Genomic DNA, 18,615 nt, shown 5'->3' with positions numbered 1-18,615 from the left:
GAGAAGGCAGAGTGAATCCTGGGCACTGAGGAGGCAGAAGGTGAATGTTATCAGGGAGCCCTGTGACCTCAGGACTTCCAAAGTTAGAAATATCCTTATGAACTTTTCCAAAAGCAAGTCCCAGCCCAAGTGGCACAGAGTTGACAGAGGCCTAGAGCTGCAGTGTGCACATGGTCAACAGGTGTCTTTCGTGACGCTCCCTTCATAGACTGCTCATCAGCAGCATCTAAGCTTCCCTGATCCTAAAAGAGATGCTAAGCCTGTCACCACAGGGCATGAAGCACTGGCAGACATGCGGATGGATAGCTTAGAAGTAGTACTGAGCAGATTCTCACCGCCACTGGCCAAGAGAATGACAAAGGCAGAAAAACATAACTCAGAAAACCCACAGCTTTTGACTTTGTCCAAACCAAAACAACACTGAAGAGAACAAATCATGTACATAGCTCACCCTCGAAACAAAGGGAACTGGCCAGGCTGGGCCATGCTGGCCATGATTGCTCTGCACCATGCCACCACCCCTTAGGGCAAGTACCAGCACAGTGGGAACGCTGGTGCTGTTTATGAACGTGAGATTATTTACTCACCATCCCCCTGTCTGGATGAACTGCACAGTGTATAACACATTTTCTCATTTCGGCCTCTCCAGGGCCTGGAAGCAGTTCAAGGAAGGGTTGGTGCATCCCCCAAGGCTGCTCAGACGCTTAGTGACAAGTGGCTTTGGCACTTGTCCCAGGGCGCTTCTGTCCAGTGTGCCCATCTGGCTGGGAACTGCTGGGCTTGGCAGGAACAGGGCGCTCATCACTCCTCAAGGTCAACAGTAGGTGCGATCCAATTAATAAAGGATGCTTTTCTTATCCTTCCAGATTTTCCAAAAGCCCTCTGGGTTTTTTCTCCTATCTTAGGAAGGAAAATATAATATTTGCTGTCCTCTTGCCTGTCTTTCCTGCCCATCTGCAGGGTTGCTGCTTCACAACACAAGAACAAAGCCAAATGAGGGCATCACCATGGCTGGCCTCCAGGGCCCTTCCTCACTGGCATTCTTGGATTCTAAATATTTGTGTAACTCTTTATCCTGTCTTCAAGTGCCAGACCACATGTATGGCACAAATGTAAACACAGCCTAATTAAGACTAAGATTTTAAAGGCAAAGGCACAGACACAAGTGAGAGAAAAGCATGATGCCAAGGGGATCTGTAGGACAATCACCTTCAAACCAAGGTCAAGCAGAGCCCTGGCTTTGCCCTTCTCCAGACACCAACCCAGCAGCAGCCGCCACAGTACCTGACAGCAGCATAGCCGGGAGCCTCTGTCATCAGGGTCTCCAATCCAGGGGTTGGGGGGAGAAAGGTAGGGAGCAATCGAGATTCACAGAGCAAGCAGAGGGTCCAGAGAGACAAGGGAAAGGGAAAAGATGATGTAAGGGTGAGGATCAAGGGTACAGCCTCCTGTCCCCACTGGATTCCCAGCCCCACACCTCAGCCACCATGTTTCTAGTAAGCAGTCTCCCGCGGCCCCCCATCCCCACTCCACATGGCCATAGCCTGCTCATCCCCAGGGCCACTTTCATATTGCTGGTCCATTAGGCCCATGAATTTAAAGAATTCACACTGGAATTCATTAGGGAGACCATCACCATTTTTTCCATTGGCCAATTTCTAATTTAGACCTGGCTAGAATAGGTTTGTCAGCACCTCTGTTTTCACTCACTAGTTCTCCAGTTTTGCAGAACTCACTCCCCTACTTTGTCAGTGAGCCACAGTGACACTCCTGCCACTCGCTGCCCGCCACTACCCCTGCTCATGCAGGATGTTTTTTGGAGATGTTTTCCTTCAGATGAAAAGATTCATGTTGCACTTGTGTCTTTTAAAGGTGCCTTAGCTCTCCCTTCCCCAGCATCTGTACAGTTGAAGATGCGGGCTGAAGGCTGCTAGCTGCCCACTTCTACCCCTCGCCTTCCCATCAATGCACACGGTCCTGGGAACCCTTACTGAAGGCACTAAGGCAGCTGCACCCAAGAGTGCCTGCTAAGTTGGATTAATATGTTCAAAGCAAAGTGGACCTTCACTTAAGTGGTGGCTTCCGAAGAGCTTTATAGATGACTTATCACATTTGGGGGCATCCACAAAAACCTATAATACCTTTAAAGAAACAGTAGACGCAAGAAGGCTACCTGAATCCCAGATTTACGGCAGTCGCTTTCCTCACACTTGCTGTGCCAGGCTCTGTTCTCAGTGCTTCACATGGATGGACTCACTGGATCCTCACAACCACCCCACTTTACACAGACAGAAACTGAGGCAGAAAGGCTAAGTGATTTGCTGAGGTCCAATGCTCGTAGAAAGGAGAGCAAGAGAGTCTGTCCAAACTTTTAATCACCAGTTTAAACTGTAAAAAGTTACCTCCTATTCTTTGGTTAATGTTTTCAGCTATAGGAATGACTTCAAGCAGAGGTCCCATGAAATTACTTCAAGCCAAAGAACAAATGTAATGTTGTATTCCACCAGGAAAAAGTTTGTAATACACAAATCACCAAGGATGCTTGGATCAAGAGTTAATTTCGCCGGGTACAATGGTGCATGCCTGTAATTCCAGAGGCTTGGGAGGCTGAGACAGGAGGTTCCTGAATTCAAAGCCAGCCTCAGGAACTTAGTGAGGCCCTAAGCAACTCAGTGAGACCCTGTCTCTAAACACCAAAAGGGCTGGGGATGTGGCTCAGTGGTTAAATACCTCTGAGTTAAATTCCCAGTACCAAAAAAAAAAAAAGTTTCACTGCAAATGTTACAACATATACTTCCTTGCTTTAATATCTAAAGACCACTAGGTTTTCCCATACCTCCTATAGCCATCTGTTCTGTATAAATTTTATAGATGTATAAATTTTAGCAAACTATTTTATTCGCCTAGGTCATCTATACTACAGAGATGGCACTGACCTGATCTCTTTTATTAAAAAAAAAAATTCATGTAAGCTGGGTGTAGTGGTGCACACCTGTAATCCCAGTGACTTGGGATGCTGCTGAAGGAAGAGGATTGCAAGTTTGAGACCAGCCTCAGTAACTTAGCAAGACCCTGTGTCAAAATAGAAAACAAAAAGGGCTGGACAACAAGTGCAGTGACACATGCCTGTAATCTCAGTGGCTTAGGAGTCTGAGGCTGGAGGATCACAAGTTCAAAGCTAGCCTCAGCAAAAGTGAGGTGTTAAGCAACACAGTGAGGCCCTCTCTTTAAAAAAAAAAAAAAAAATATATATATATATATTGTAATTGGACATAATATCTTTATTTATTTTTATGTGGTGCTGAGGATCGAACCCACAGCCCTGCACTTGCTAGGCAAGTGCTCTACCACTTAGCCACAACCCCAGCCCTAGACCCTCTCTCTTAATAAAATACAAAATAGGGCTGGGGATGTGGCTCAGTGGTTGAGTGCCCCTGAGTTCAATCCTCAATAACAACAACAACAACAACAAAAAAGGGCTGGGTATGTAGCTCAGTGGTAAAGCAACCCTGGTTTAATCCCCAATACCGGAAATATATTTCAACAGATTGCCATGTTCCATAGCTTAGTTACAGGGTAGCTAAGTGTACGAGTTCTGAGATGAAATCTGGTGCTACTACATGGGTTAGATTGTGACTGAGGTGAGGTTGCTCAACTTCTTTGGATTTAGGTGGCTCATTTTGTAAAAGAGCCTTCACAGATGCCTTCTATGAGACGACATGCCCACACTCACGATGCCTGTTACATAGAGTACACTGTCATTCTCCCCATGTCTGCTTCATTTGTTCTCACTGCTGCTTTACCAGCAAGGGCCCAGTTGCTGTCAGTTACACATACACACTAAGAATTTTCTTTCTGAGATGCACTGTGGTATAGAAAGATGAGCACCAACTTTTAAATCAATAAATCGGAAGCCCAGATTTGACAGCCATACCCACTATAGATTAGTGTGCTACCATACAAAGGACAAGTTCCTGACCCAAGTCTTAGTTTCCTCCAGTGAAAACGATGTAGTGCTCCCTTCCACCCTGAGCTACCATGAAGATCAACCATATAGAATCTAGCAATGGCCCACAAAAGGCACCAACGAGCTTTCTCATCATTAGTCCTAGACACTGGAGAGACCCAGAATACAAAAGCTGATATGGGCACCTTTAGGCAGGTCTTTACAACCCAGCCTCAAAGCAAAGCACTGGCACCAAGGCAGAGCAGGAAACAGGATGCCAGGGCCAAATGGGAAATGGAATGTCTGGGTCCTATTGTCAGATGAAACTCAAATGTACTCTATCGCTGTGCTGTGGGATGCAGGAGAAAAGGGCAAAAGTGAATCGTGGGTAATGTTGGGCTGAAAATAATGTTTGTTGCCAAGGAAACATGGGGAAGGATTAGTGATGCTAGGTTGCTGATTCAAGAACTTTGAGAAAGCCGGTCCCCAGTTGTACTGAGATGATTGATTACACACAAGCACTGCCAACACACAGGACACCTGTGTGCCCACGTTGTCAACACCACTGTTAACAAGCAGGAGGATGCAAACCACATGGCTTCCAACCACACAGTGTTTGGATGTTTCCTGTGATTTCATCTGCTAAATAAAGTAACCTAGAAAGCTGGCCACTCGAGCTGCTGTAAGAGTAGCAGTGGTAGGTACTGCTTCTCTTCGAAAAAGCCAGTTTTAACCAGGAGGCTGTAATCCACCAGCCAGTGAGGATGATTCGGCAGCTCCATCCCAGTGAGGACTGCAGTTGCCAGCTAAACTCGGCTGCCTTGGCCCTAGCTGCAGAGCCAGCCACAACCCTTGGAGCTGCAGGGGTTTCTCCTACTCATTTTTAGCAAGGGATATTTATTAAAAGAATTTAAAACTTTTACAAACTTTAAAAGATTTTAAATTTAAACAAAAGATCAGATCTTCCTTTACCATGGCATTTCTAGGTGGAAAGACTCCCTTTCCTTAGAGATAATGCAGAAAAACTACTAAGGAAGTCTTGCCCAGAGACAAAGAATGAAGCCCTAAAGAGTGACTTATATTTGTGGTGAGGCTACGTGTTCAATTTGTTCAAAGTGGTGGATACTTTTGAAATGATTTATTTGTTTTTTTACTATACCTGTGGAGTAGCTCCAACTCTTGAAGTGAACCCAAAGTCTGTCAAAACAGGAACAAGAATAGGAAACCCCAAAACACTGGTTGTGCTTGCCTGGAAACCCAGCAGCTCAAGTGCATCCTTGGGTTACTTAGTAAATCTTCTGAAATGCCAAGCAACTTCATGTTTGGAGGACAGCCAAACTCAGGGGCACAACAAAGTTGGCTCCCCTGTAACACGGTGGTTAAGTCTCACATGACAAAGCTCTGGTCCCTGTTGACAAAGCAGCAGCCTAATGGGATTCCAGACATGGCCTATCAGAAATGGACCCATGCACTTTTCCAGACTGGATTCCACTGTGAAAAACCCACATTTATTGCAAAATAAATGTGTTAATCCAAGAATAGCACATTCACTTGATATAAATTATTAAATTACAAAGCTGGGTAAAGTTTCTCCATGATTCAAGGCATTTGTCTCAAATGAATTTCCAAGCTTTAACAGATATTTGTTTCTAGTGTAGGGCAAGAATTTTTACTTATGGGAACAAAATCCTATTTTAAACACACACACACACACACACACACACACACACACACACACACACACCATGAAATGGAAGCTTTCGAAGACAGGTACAAGCTGAGGATCCAAGGCACAATCATAACAAGCAACCAGCAAATAATGAAGAATTTTGTTCATTTTAGCACTTCTTAGGACCCCCAAGTGAGAACACGTTTACCGGAGTTCATCAGGACAGAGTCCCACCTAAGGAACTGATATGATTTGGAATTACTGATAGATCAAGGCATAACTTATCTGCCTTCTTCTAGCCTGAACTTTCAGGAAGTTCCACTGTCACATTTTATACACTGTAACAGCAACATTTTTACCCTTGTTTCCATTTTCATTGATCTTGTTTTTCTCCCCTTTCAGTTCATATTTTATTTTATTCTATTTTTAAATATTAATTTTTTTAGTTGGACACAATACCTTTATTCCATTCATTTATTTTTATGTGGTACTGAGGATAGAACCCAGGGCCCTGCATGTGCTAGGCAAGCACTCTACCGCTGAGCCACAATCCCAGTCCCATCAGTTCATATTTTATTAACATAGTTTTTCATGTCTTTTCTTGGTATGTTGTGTTCAAATTATTTTGGGAATTAGGCCACACAGAAAAAACACATTTTAAATCCAGACCAAAAAAGCAGGCAAATATTGCAATCACTTTAGTATACAAAAGAGGGTATCTTTGCTCTCATGGCACAATCAAAAAGTAGTATTTCAGGGGGCTGGGGATGTGGCTCAAGTGGTAGCACACTTGCCTGGCATGCGTGCGGCCCGGGTTCGATCCTCAGCACCACATACAAACAAAGATGTTGTGTCCGCTGACAACTAATAAATAAATAAATATTAAAAAAATTCTCTCTCTCTCTTAAAAAAAAAAGCAGTATTTCAGAATCACCAAAATTAAAATAAAACACATCAGCAGCAGGACTGAATGCACTGATTTCAAAAGGCTTCAACTGCCAGATGTGGTGGTGCACACCTGTAATCCCAGCAGCTTGGGAGGCTAAGGCAGGAGGATTGCAAGTTCAAAGCCAGCCCCAGCAAAAGTGAGGCACTAAGCAACTCAGTGAGACCCTGTCTCTAAATAAAACACAAAATAGGGCTGGGAATGTGGCTCAGTGGCCGAGTGTTCATGAATTCAATCCCTGGTACCCCCTTCCCTCCCTCCCAAAAGCCTTTAATTCCAATATATTCCTTAAATATAATCCTGGCAACTTTCAATAGTCTCACACTAGTGGAAAAAGCCCATACTAGGAGATTAGAGTTGTGTGCTTAGCTATGTGACATGGGTAAGTCAGGAGGATCTGCTCACCTTGGGCTCCTCCTGCTCAAGTGAGGGTAGCTACTACTTCCCCTGCACTACAAAACTACTCTGTACTCAGACTTGCTTTTAGAAGTCAAAGTGCAATATAAATGTAAGATAATGATCTCACACACCTTACAGGCTGAAGAGATTCTTTCTCATAAGCCTAAGAACTTCTTTAAAACCCATGGCCAAAATATTTCCTTCCAAACTCATAGTTTCTTTGGCAGCAACATGACGCGGGCAGAAAAGCTCTGTAACCACTCGAGATGCAGGCACCAAATAATGAAAGAAAGCATTTATAGACATAAAACATTATTTATACCTGTTTCAATTTTTTTTACATTAAGATATAAACATCCTCTTATCCAAAATATTAGTGAAAAACAAAAACAAATTTAGCCTTTAAAAAGAGCTGGTGTGGAGTTTTCAAGTGTCCTTGCTGAAAGATCCAAATACCAAACGTATATAACTTATCAATTCCATAGAAAGGAGGTAGCTCCTGAACCAAAGAGAGCTACAAAATACCAACACACAGCAGAATCACAATTAACCAGGACGTTCCAACTTCCTGTTTAATTGACCATTTACAAGAAAACTCTTTATTTCAAACATTAGTTTGGAAATCCTTTCTAAATTGAACCACTTACTTTCTTGGCTCAGTAAGTATAACATGCCAAACATAATTCAATGTTGTTTTGATGATTTCGGATCGTCTGATGCCTTGGGGCATCTCTCTCAGAATATACATAATTTCTGTGCAGTCTTGTTAAGAGGCAGCAAACTGGAGTGAATTGGAGCTTCTTGTTTTAAATAAATCCCTGACACCATAAGCTTATTATCATCCTTTATCTCATTCTCCTTAAAGGAGGGGGCGGGCAAAGGTTCTAATTAAGATCTCATAGTTCTAGTCAAATCCACATACACTGGTTCAGGCAAACAAAGCATCCAATGACTTTACCCTCTGGACTATTTCTTCTACCTAATAAATATGCCCAGTAACACGAATTACATGTACTGGGGTCCACTGCTTTGGGGAATGATACGAAATTTCAGTATCCTATGAATTCCTTGTTTGAGAACTTTTCTTTAAAAACAAAGGAAAATTAATCACTCATGGAGTTGCCTAATAAAACAGTTGTAGATTTTGCTAATGGAATCAATCTGGGCTTCCTATATTAATTCACAATGGCTTGAAAAATCTTTCTAATGATATCAGAAAGTAACTTAAATTCTCCCAGATACTAGATGTTCACCCCTCACCCCAAAACAATAAAATAGCAAGAGTTGCTAGGAAGGTACTGATGCTGATTCCGATTCTGATTAGTACCGTCCAATATTTCCATAGTGCAGGACCGTACCACTGGTGGCGCACAAAGCAGAATTAAATAACGCTTAATCATAGTGAGCATGTCTTCCCTTTACAATTTTCTTTTATCCTCTGATTATTCCACAAAGACAACCTCATTCTGCTGCTGGGTAATCTTTCTTTCTCTCTCTTTCTCTCTGCCACAAAAAAAAAAAAAAAAGGCCTTTAAGATTCAGGAACTTGGCAGGCATTAGTTCTACCTAGAACTGAATAACTTTTTGTGTTAATTTTATTTATCTTGTGGTTACCTTCTATACATGGCAAACTGATACTGGTTTTCATGTGGGGTATGATTCATTGATTTTTAAACTATTTTAAAATTTAAGAGATAAATATTGTATTAATCTAATGAATCATACTTTTAAGAAATGATTTCAAAAGAAATGACAAACATGGTTTAGAAAGGAAACATACGTCACTGTATTTTCAATACTTGTAATGTTCCAGAGATGAGCTCACCACAGCCTTCTCCCATATCAGGTGATTTTCAGAGTTAGGACTCAGGCAAAAATAGAAAAGAACCAATTCCACACCATCCTGGACTTCATAAACTCTTGGTACTATAAATGTGCAAATAATCTGGTATTGAGCACAGTCATTTGTTTTAAAACATACATTTCCCATTTATGCAGCATCTTTTTATTTGGTCTATACTTGTGCCTCACAAAGGCAAGCTTAGGTTGTGGAGTTTCCGTTTGGTCCTCAGAGCAAGTCCCATGCCTATGTTTTGACAGAACTCTCTGGCAAGGATCAGGACTATAGCCCAGGTCTTCCAGTGGCATCTGACTGCTTTTTCCACTGTTACAGCCCTGAGGAGACAAGTCTCCTCTTCATGGTAACATCACTCCCAATCTTCTGAGAGTTTTCCTGGCAGGTCTTGCATGCTCACAGGCATGCCATGCTGATTTTCAAAAAAAAAAAAAAAAAAAAAAAAGTAGGAGAAAAAGAAAGCAAAGCTTCCCATTTGTGGTGACTAATTTCTTCATCACAGTGGCAGTTAAGAAATGTCCTCTCCTTTCTCCCTGAAGCCAAAGCAATACTTCTGATAGGTGGTGTCAGACATCATAATCAGGAGCCTTGCCCTGGGCTTGCCTCAGCCAGATCTGCAGTGTCACAAAGGCTCCCACGGTCACATGGAAGAAAAGCTGCCAGAGGTTGCGCAGTTCATAGAGATACATATTGCATAGACAGATTAAACCAAGAGTCAAAAAAGACTTGACATTCCGCCAGCTGGTGTAGTAGACAAGTAAATAACACTGTTCAAAATATAAAAATGAAAGATGATTAGGGCTACAAGAAAAGAAATCCATGTTTCTAATATAAGTCTGTAACGGATCAGAGAGTAAAATATGAGAACAGAATATGGGTATTTTTCATTGAAGGATAAGATAATGTAATGTAACTAAGATATTCAGCTATGAAAGTTCCACAGCTTGAAAGAGAAATAGATTTTTCCTTTTATGTCTTTCATTTTTCAAAAGAAACACATTTTGTCTCATATTTTAAATGAAAGCACAATTGAATGATTCCCTTGCAAACAGGCTGGGCAAATTTCCCAAGGTGATAGGTAACCAACATGCATCCCCAAGGCCTCAAGAGGTTCCATTCTCATTCTGAAAAGTACAAAAAGCTCACACAAGCCATTCAGTAAAATGCATTCTTCGATAACCTGAATCTGTTAATGAAATCAACAAATTTTACTGGTTCCCCATTGAGTGCAAGGAATTATGCCAGGTACGGGATCTGGGCGATCATCTGAGGGAGGACTCATTCAAAGGATATTAACTGAAGGCCTGCTACAAGCCAGGCATTGCTCTTCAGTTGTGAGTAAACCAAAGAAAGCCCTTGCTCACACAGAGCTTGCATTTTAGTGGGGGAGGATTTTATATATATTTTTGATATATGGTACCAAATAATTACATGTTGAAAAAGATAAAATGATAAAGCAGAAAAAGGGATAGAGAATGACAATGAGTGCTGTTTACATGAGACAGTAAAGAAAGTCCCCCGTGCCCCCTACCAATCAGGCATTCCCACAACATACTAAGAACACACTTGAAAAAATGCTTATTTTGCTTGTCATCTATGGCCTTCCAATAAAATCTAAGTTTTGTGAGAGGGAAAATTTTAACTGTTTTGTTCACTCCAGGAGCCAGAACAGCACCTAGCATGTCATAAGCACTCAATATATTATCTGTTGACTGAATGAACTATTTTCTAGAAGATGTCTAAAATTCACAACCTGGAAAATATAGAAATTATATATGATCACAGAGTTTTAAGGAAAGGTCTCTGTGAAACTGTATCCAGGATTTTATCTAAATTATTTTCATTGTGGAACAGAAGGCTGAATTTTTTTTTTTCTTTAGAATAATTTTAGAATTAGGGAAAAAATTACAGAAATAGTAGAGAGTTCCTATACATTCTTCACCCTACTCCCCTTAATGTTACTTTGTTATATAACTTTACTCAAACAAGGACAGCGGTTTGACTCAATACTATTAACTAACCTCTGGGCTGTATTCAAATTTTGCCAGTTGACTCATTAGGGTTCATTTTCTGGTCCCAAATCTAGGATTCTGTATTGCACTTAGCTGTCGTGTGTACTCCAATTTATAACAGCTCCTCAGTCTGTTTGTCATGACCTTGGCAGTCTTTTTAGAGTATTAATCAGTTATATTATAGAATGTTCCTTAGTTTGGGTGTGCCCAGTGTTTTCTCAAGATTTAACTGAGGATATGCATTTTGGGCAAAATACCACACAGGTTATAGGTAATGTCTTCTCACTGGTAATGTCAATTTTGATTACTTGATAAAGTGGTTTCTCTACAGTGAAGTCACTACTATTCCTTTTGTAATTAGTATCTTCTGGGGTTGGAGTATTTGGGGATTATGTAAATATTTCATCTCATCATACTTTTATCTACTAATTTTAGTAATCATTGATAATCCTTGCCTGCAACAGCTATCAGGGTGGTGTTTGTCTAACGGTAATTCTATATTTCCATCATTCTTTCTACTTTTATTAATTAGAATTATACTATAGAGAGCTGTTCTGGGGCTGGGATTGTGGCTCAGCAGTAGAGCGCTCGCCTAGCACATGCAAGGCCCTGGGTTTGATCCTCAGCACCACATAAAAATAAATAAAATAAAAGTCCAACTATAATTTAAAAAATAAATATTTTTTAACAAAAGAGCTGTTCTGGTATTTAAATTAATATTTAATTCACGGTTTTAAAAGACTTTTTTTTTTAAACTAATGGTCTCTACCCATAGAAGAACATGATGCCTTGTAATGCAGAGATCTGGAAGACCCCACCTTAATCAAATAATCAAAATTAATATATGTTTCCTAACTGATGCAATGAGGGATATACCTGAATCTAATGGTAAGAAACAGACCAAGCTAGATTGTGGGCCATTCTATAGGATACCTGCCTACATCCTTAAGAAATGTCCATGTATGAAAGATTAAAACAAAACTGAACAGAACAAAAACAAAAAGGCCAGTAACCAAACAATGCATGATCCTTGACTGAGGGAAAAGAATAATAAAGAGTGTTCTGGAGTAACTGAAATAATCTGAATAGGGATCTTATATTAAGATTATATAGTATCAACATTAAATTTCTTACGTATGACATGGCGTCATGGCTATATAGAAGGATGTCTACATTTTTAAAAGATACATGCTGAAGAATTTAGAGGTGAAATATTGTGCATGTAACTTATTGTAAAACAATTGTATAGAGATTTCTGTTTCTGGGAAAATGGAACAGACCCTTTTCCCTACTCCTCCTCCTAAGCACAACTAAAAACCCTGTATCTTATAAATAAAACATGCATGAGAAGATTCTGAATGGTGACAAGCTAATAATCATGAAGCTCAAGGAATGATACAGAAGTAATTTCCCTGAGTTTCCTTTCTGCTTCATGCCTTCCATACTAGGAGGCTGAAGAAGGTGGCAACTAGAAACCAGATACAGTCCAAACAAACAAAACAACCTCAATAAGATTTGAGGGCAGGGTACTAGCGACTAAACCCAGGACCTTATGCATGCCAGGCCAAGCATACTATCTATAGTCCCAACCATCAATAATATCTTGATCTTTCTAGCAAAAACTTAGGAAAGGGGTACCTTAGTAAGATAGAAAGTGTTTAGATAGTAACTATTATACTCTAGCCAAACACTGCACATGCACAAAAGCCTGTTGCCCATCCACATCCACATCATCAAAGGCTGCATGGCGGGGCTAGAAAGAGAGTTCCAACCCCCAGCATGGCGTCACAGAAGACAGGTAGACAGCCAGACCTTCATTCCCTTGGGATGATAGGGAGCTCCTCCTCACCCTCTCTCAGCAATGTCAGTGGAGACCACACTTGTCAGCAATAAGGCAATGGCTCTCACCATTAACAGGAGAGGATAAAGGGCATGTGGGGAGACAAGGTGTCTGTATTTCATTAGAACTGGTAAAATGATGATATCAGAAGACAGTAATAAGTATCTATGATGTGATCCTAGAGCAACTGCTTTAAAAGCTACAAAAAGAGAACTTCAAAATACTATAAATAAATATAGAATTCTGAAAAAAACAAGTTCAAGGGCTGGGGTTGTAGCTCAGTGGTAGAGCGCTTGCCTAGCATGCGTGAAGCACTGGGATCAATCCCCGGCACCACAGAGAAATAAACAAATAAAATAAAGGTATTGTGTCTATCTACAACTAAAAAATATTTAAAAAACAAAAACAACTTCAAGTAACCCACAGAAAAATAGGAAAAAGAAATTTGAAAAATTAAAATCAACATATCCATAATAATTTTAAATGCTTAAATACAGCAATTAAAAGACAGATTGGCAAGATTTCTCTCTAAAAAAATTGTATCAAATGATAGAGGCAAGGTGAAAGTAAAAGGAAGGAAAAGGATATATCACACAAACATTCAAAAGAAGGAGAGTGGCTACTATATTACTATGTCTATACCAAAATATTTCAAACAAAGGAAATTACCAGAGATAGAGAGGGGCATTACATAATGATAAATGGGTCAATCAGCTAAGAAAACACAGCAATTCTAAATGTGTATAAGCCAAACAACCTAGCTGCAAAATATGTGAAGCAAAAATAGAACTGAAATGAGAAAGAAAAATCCACAATTCAACACTCCATTCTCTCAAGAAGAGCAGAAATCAATAAAATTGAAAATAGAAAAATGATAGGGAAGAAAATCAATAAAATTAATAACTGTTTTTTTAAAGATCACTAAAAATGAAACTGACAAATAAGACTGACAAAGGAGGAGACGATACAATTGCCAGTATCACTAGGGATTCTGCAGATAGCAAAAGGATAGAACCAACTCTATAATCTAAATTTGCTAACTTAGATGAAATGAACCACTTGCTCAGAAACTACAAACTACCATAATTCACGCAATATGAAACATATAATCTGAATAGCTCGATACTATTGAGAAAACTGAATTTCAGACTTAAGTCATCATGTTATGTGGCTATGGTGAAGAGATAAATACACAGATTAATGGAACATAATTCTGAACTCAGAAATAGTCCCACACATATGCCCAACCTAATTTACAAATGGACAAAAGCAATTCAATGGAGAAAAAACTGGCTTCTTTAATAAATGTTGTTGGAGCAAATGACCATCTCAGGTTAAAAAAAAAAAAAAAAAAAGGAACTTGGACCTGAGTTGCACATCTCATACAAAAATTAATGCACATTCATCTTGAACTTAAATATAAATGTAAAAACCATAAAAACTTTTTGGAAAAAAACACAAGGGCTGGGGTTGTGGCTCACTGGAAGAGCACTTGCCTTGCATGTATATGAAGCCCTGGGTTCAATCCTCAGCACCACAGAAAAATAAATAAATTAAATAAAGGTATTGTGTCCATCTACAACTAAAAAAAAATATTTTGTAAAAAAAAACAAACAGACTCAAAAACTTCAGGATCTGAGGCAGGTAGGTTCTTAGATTTGACACTACAAGCACAATCCATGAAAGGGAAAATGGACCAAATGAACTTTATCAAAATTAAAAATTTTTATTTTAGGAAAGACCCTAAGAGGATGAAAAGACAGGCTACAGAATAAGAAAAGATAACTGCAAACTACATATCTGACAAAGGACTACTTCTAGAATAAAGAACTGTTTTAAAAAATTAAAAATGCACACACGTACACAAAACAATTAGAAAATAGGCAAAAGACATGAACACACATTTCACTAAATGCTGTTTGCTCAGGATCACTAGGCAATGCTGAGCTGACGTGGATCTGGGGCGAACAGTCTGGGCCTCTCAGAACACACACCGAGCCCAGATCGGCTGAATTCAAGCTCCCGTTCGCCTGCTTCTTGAAGACAAACTGCTGTGACTCAGCACTAAACGATCCCGTTGAAACAATTGGTCTGCCCTTCTGAACCTACGGAGGTTAATGCCAACCGAGCCTTCATAGGCAGTGGCCACAGGATTGAAACGGGGCTTGGGAGAGACAGTCAGGACCCACCCGTTGCATTGGTCAACTGGCAAAGGGAACGAACTGTTGTCATTTGCATGGGATACCACCATGGCAGAGAACTGACGTCACCAGAATGTGGCGGAGGAGATAACTTCATTGAAACCAGTGGCGACAGGTGTGTAACCCCCTAGCCTTCCCTCTCCACACAGCAGGGAAACCTTAAGGGCCCCTCCCAGCTCTCCGGTGAGCGCGATAGCCATACCGAGGGAATCAGGAGTGGCGCGGGACCCGCAGCGCGGAACTCCCGGATACCGCTCCCACCAGTACTGACAACTGAGGTCTCTTGCACCAGCTACTGGGGGCGTGGCTACCGGAGGGCAAGCAAAATTCGCTGAGGGTTCTCAGCCCCAAGCTCTACAAACTTAGGGTCTGAGGGAATGGCAAACAGGGAGAATGTGCCCAGTCGTTCATGAAAATAGGGCTCCCGGGACCAGGAGACCTGGCATGTAGCCAGTATTGTGGTGAGCATCACCGGTGAGCGGGGCCTGGCTAGAGGAAAAGTGGGGAAGTGACTAGACACAAGAGAAGGCCCTAGGCACTCAGAATTGGAGACCCGCCCAGTCTGGGAGGAGGAGCTGCTGCACAGTGATTGGTTCCTGCCTATTGAGAGTAGAAGCTTGGCCCAGTGGGCACAGCTACACCTACTGGAAGAGAAGTTAATCAAACTCTAAGACTGCATTTATTATTATTTTTTTTATTGATTATTTAAAGCATTACATAGCTCATGATATATCATCTTTCATACATTTGACTCAAATTGTGTTTTGAACTCCCATTTTCACCCCAAATACAGATTGCAGAATCACATCTGTTACATATTCACATTTTTACATAATGCCGTCTTAGTGACTGTTGTATTCTGCTACCTTTCCTATCCCCTACTATCCCCCCTCCCCTCCCCTCCCCTCCCATCTTCACTCTCAACCTCCCCTGCTGTTGTTCAATTCTCTCCCTTTTTTTCCCTCCCCCTTGCCCCTCATAACCTCTTATAATTTTATGTATCATTGAAGGTCTCCTACTATTTCCATGTGCTTTCCCTTCTCTCTCCGTTTCTCTCCCCCCATTTGTCTTTATTTACTGTAGTCTTTTCCTCATGCTCTTCCTTCCTGTTCTGTTCTTAGTTGTTCTCTTTATATCAAAGCAGACATTTGGCATTTGTTTTTTAGGGCTTGGCTAGCTTCACTTAGCATAATCTGCTCTAATGCCATCCATTTCCCTGCAAATTCTGTGATTTTGTCATTTCTTAGTGCTGCATAATACCCCATTGTGTATAGATGCCACATTTTTTTTATCCATTCATCTATTGAGGGGCATCTAGATTGGTTCCACAGTCTAGCTATTGTGAATTGTGCCGCTATAATCATTGATGCAGCCCTATCCCTATAGAGCGCTTTCTTAAGGTCCTCAGGGAATATTATTTTTTTTTATTATTTGGGTTTTTTTTCATTTTCATTTTTTTGTTGTTTTTTAAATTTTTTTATTTTTATTTTAATTTTAATTTTTTATTATTTTTTTAAATTTTTTTCTTTTTTTTATTTTCTATTTTCTTTCTTTTGTCTTTTCATTTCTTTTCAATTTCCTTATTCCCCCTTCCTTGAATTCTACCTGCTTACTCTCATTCTCTTTAGTGACTTCTTCCCTTCCCTTCTAATACCTTTCCCCCCAAGCATCAAATAAATTTGTAGGAGTAAACAGTAACTCAGCAGTCAAACAGAACAAGAAGTGAGCAGCATGAAAAAGCAAGGAAGAAAAGGAGTACAAACAATGCAGGACAGCCTAAATATTCAGGAGGACCTAGAGGCATCAGAAAAATGGTCAAATAAAGAACTCAAGGAATACCTCAGACAGATGGAATGGAACCTTAAAGAGGATATGAGACAGCAAATTCAAACAGTGAAAGAACACATTGAAAATGAATTACATAAACAGATAAAAGAAGAAATTAAGCATCTTTATCAGGAGATAGAGATTATAAAAAATCAAACAATAATTCTAGAAATGAAGAAAACTATAAACCAAATTAAAAACTCAATTGAGAGTATCACTAACAGAGTGGAGCAAGTAGAAGCCAGAACATCAGATAATGAAGACAAAATATATCATCTTGAAAAGAGTCTAGCCAACTCAGAAAGGCTGGTAAAAAATCACGAGAAAAACATCCAAGAGTTATGGGATAACATTAAAAAACCAAACTTAAGAGTCATCGGGATAAAGGAAGGTATAGAGGTTCAAACCAAGGGAATGAGTAACCTGCTGAATGAAATAATTATAGAAAACTTTCCAGAAATAAAAAAGGAAACGGATATACAAACTGTAGATGCATACAGGACACCGAGCACACAAAATCACAGTAGACCAACGCCAAGACACACTGTTATGAAGATATCCAATATACAGAACAAAGAGAAAATATTAAAAGCTACAAGAGAAAGGAGGCAGATTACATTCAGGGGTAAAGCAATAAGGTTAACAACGGATTTTTCATCACAGACGCTGAAAGCGAGAAAATCCTGGAACAACGTATTTCAAACACCGAAAGACAATGGATGCCAACCAAGAATTTTGTATCCAGCAAAATTAAGCTTCAGGTACGACAATGAAATAAAAATCTTTCATGATAAACAAAAGTTAAAAGAATTTGCACCAGAAAACCAGCATTTGCATCTTGAGCAAAACACTACCCAAGGAAGAAATGAAAAACAATAACCAAAACCATCAGTGGGAAGTGCCTCAGTAATGATAGAGGGCAGGGGGAAAGCTAATCATGGAGAAACAAACTAAAATTAAAAAAAAGATAAATAATCAAACATGGCTGGAAGCACAAACCATATATCAATAGTAACTCTAAACGTTAATGGCTTAAACTCTCCAATAAAGAGACATAGGCTGGTAACATGGATTAAAAAAACAAATCCAACAATATGCTGCCTCCAGGAGACACATCTGATTGGAAAAGACATACACAGGCTGAAGGTGAAAGGTTGGGAAAAACATACCAGGCACACGGTCCTCGTAAGCAAGCAGGGGTGGCCATCCTCATATCGAATAAAATTGACTTCAAGACTAAGTTAATCAAAATGGATAAGGAAGGACATTATATACTGTTAAAAGGAACCATTCACCAACAAGACATAACAATTATCAATATTTATGCACCAAATAATGGTGCTGCGACATTCACAAAACAAATTCTCCTCAAGTTCAAGAATCAAATAGACCACAACACAATAATTATGGGTGATTTCAACACACCTCTCTCACCATTGGACAGATCCTCCAAACAAAAGTTGAATAAAGAAACTATAGAACTCAATATCACAATCAATAACCTAGACTTAACTGACATATATAGAACATATCAACCATCAACAAGTGGATATACTTTTTTCTCAGCAGCACATGGATCCTTCTCAAAAATAGACCATATATTAAGCCATAGGGCAACCCTCAGTAAATATAAAGGGATGGAGATAATACCATGCATTTTATCTGATCATAATGGAATGAAACTGGAAATCAATGATAAAAGAAGGAAGGAAAAATCCTACATCACATGGAAAATGAACAATATGTTACTGAATGATCAATGGGTTACAGAAGACATAAAGGAGGAAATCAAAAAATTCTTAGAGATAAATGAAAATACAGACACAACATATCGGAATCTATGGGACACAATGAAAGCAGTTTTAAGAGGGAAATTCATTGCCTGGAGGTCATTCCTCAAAAAAAGAAAAAACCAACAAA

At 39.9% G+C, this 18,615-nt stretch overlaps 1 protein-coding gene across 4 annotated transcripts in view; it reads right to left on the bottom strand.

Moving 5' to 3' along the window:
* Positions 1-18,615, bottom strand: part of SEC22A (SEC22 homolog A, vesicle trafficking protein) — a 78,913-nt gene that overhangs the window by 3,112 nt on the left and 57,186 nt on the right. For 2 of the 4 annotated variants that reach the window (XM_081301050.1, XM_081301051.1), the window contains one exon: positions 9,242-9,582. The exons of 1 other annotated variant lie outside the window; for it this stretch is intronic. In XM_081301050.1, coding sequence (XP_081157176.1) covers positions 9,382-9,582 — 201 coding nt within the window. In that variant the 3' untranslated portion in view covers positions 9,242-9,381. Of the gene's footprint in view, positions 1-9,241; positions 9,583-18,615 lie in introns of those variants that run through there. One more of the 4 variants, XM_081301053.1, reaches the window with a different exon arrangement.

Source organism: Spermophilus citellus, assembly GCF_964194105.1.
Source record: "Spermophilus citellus genome assembly, chromosome: 7".
NCBI classification, from domain to species: Eukaryota; Metazoa; Chordata; class Mammalia; order Rodentia; family Sciuridae; genus Spermophilus; species Spermophilus citellus.
Note: the sequence above shows the minus strand (reverse complement) of the source record. Positions and strands in the feature narration are given on the sequence as shown.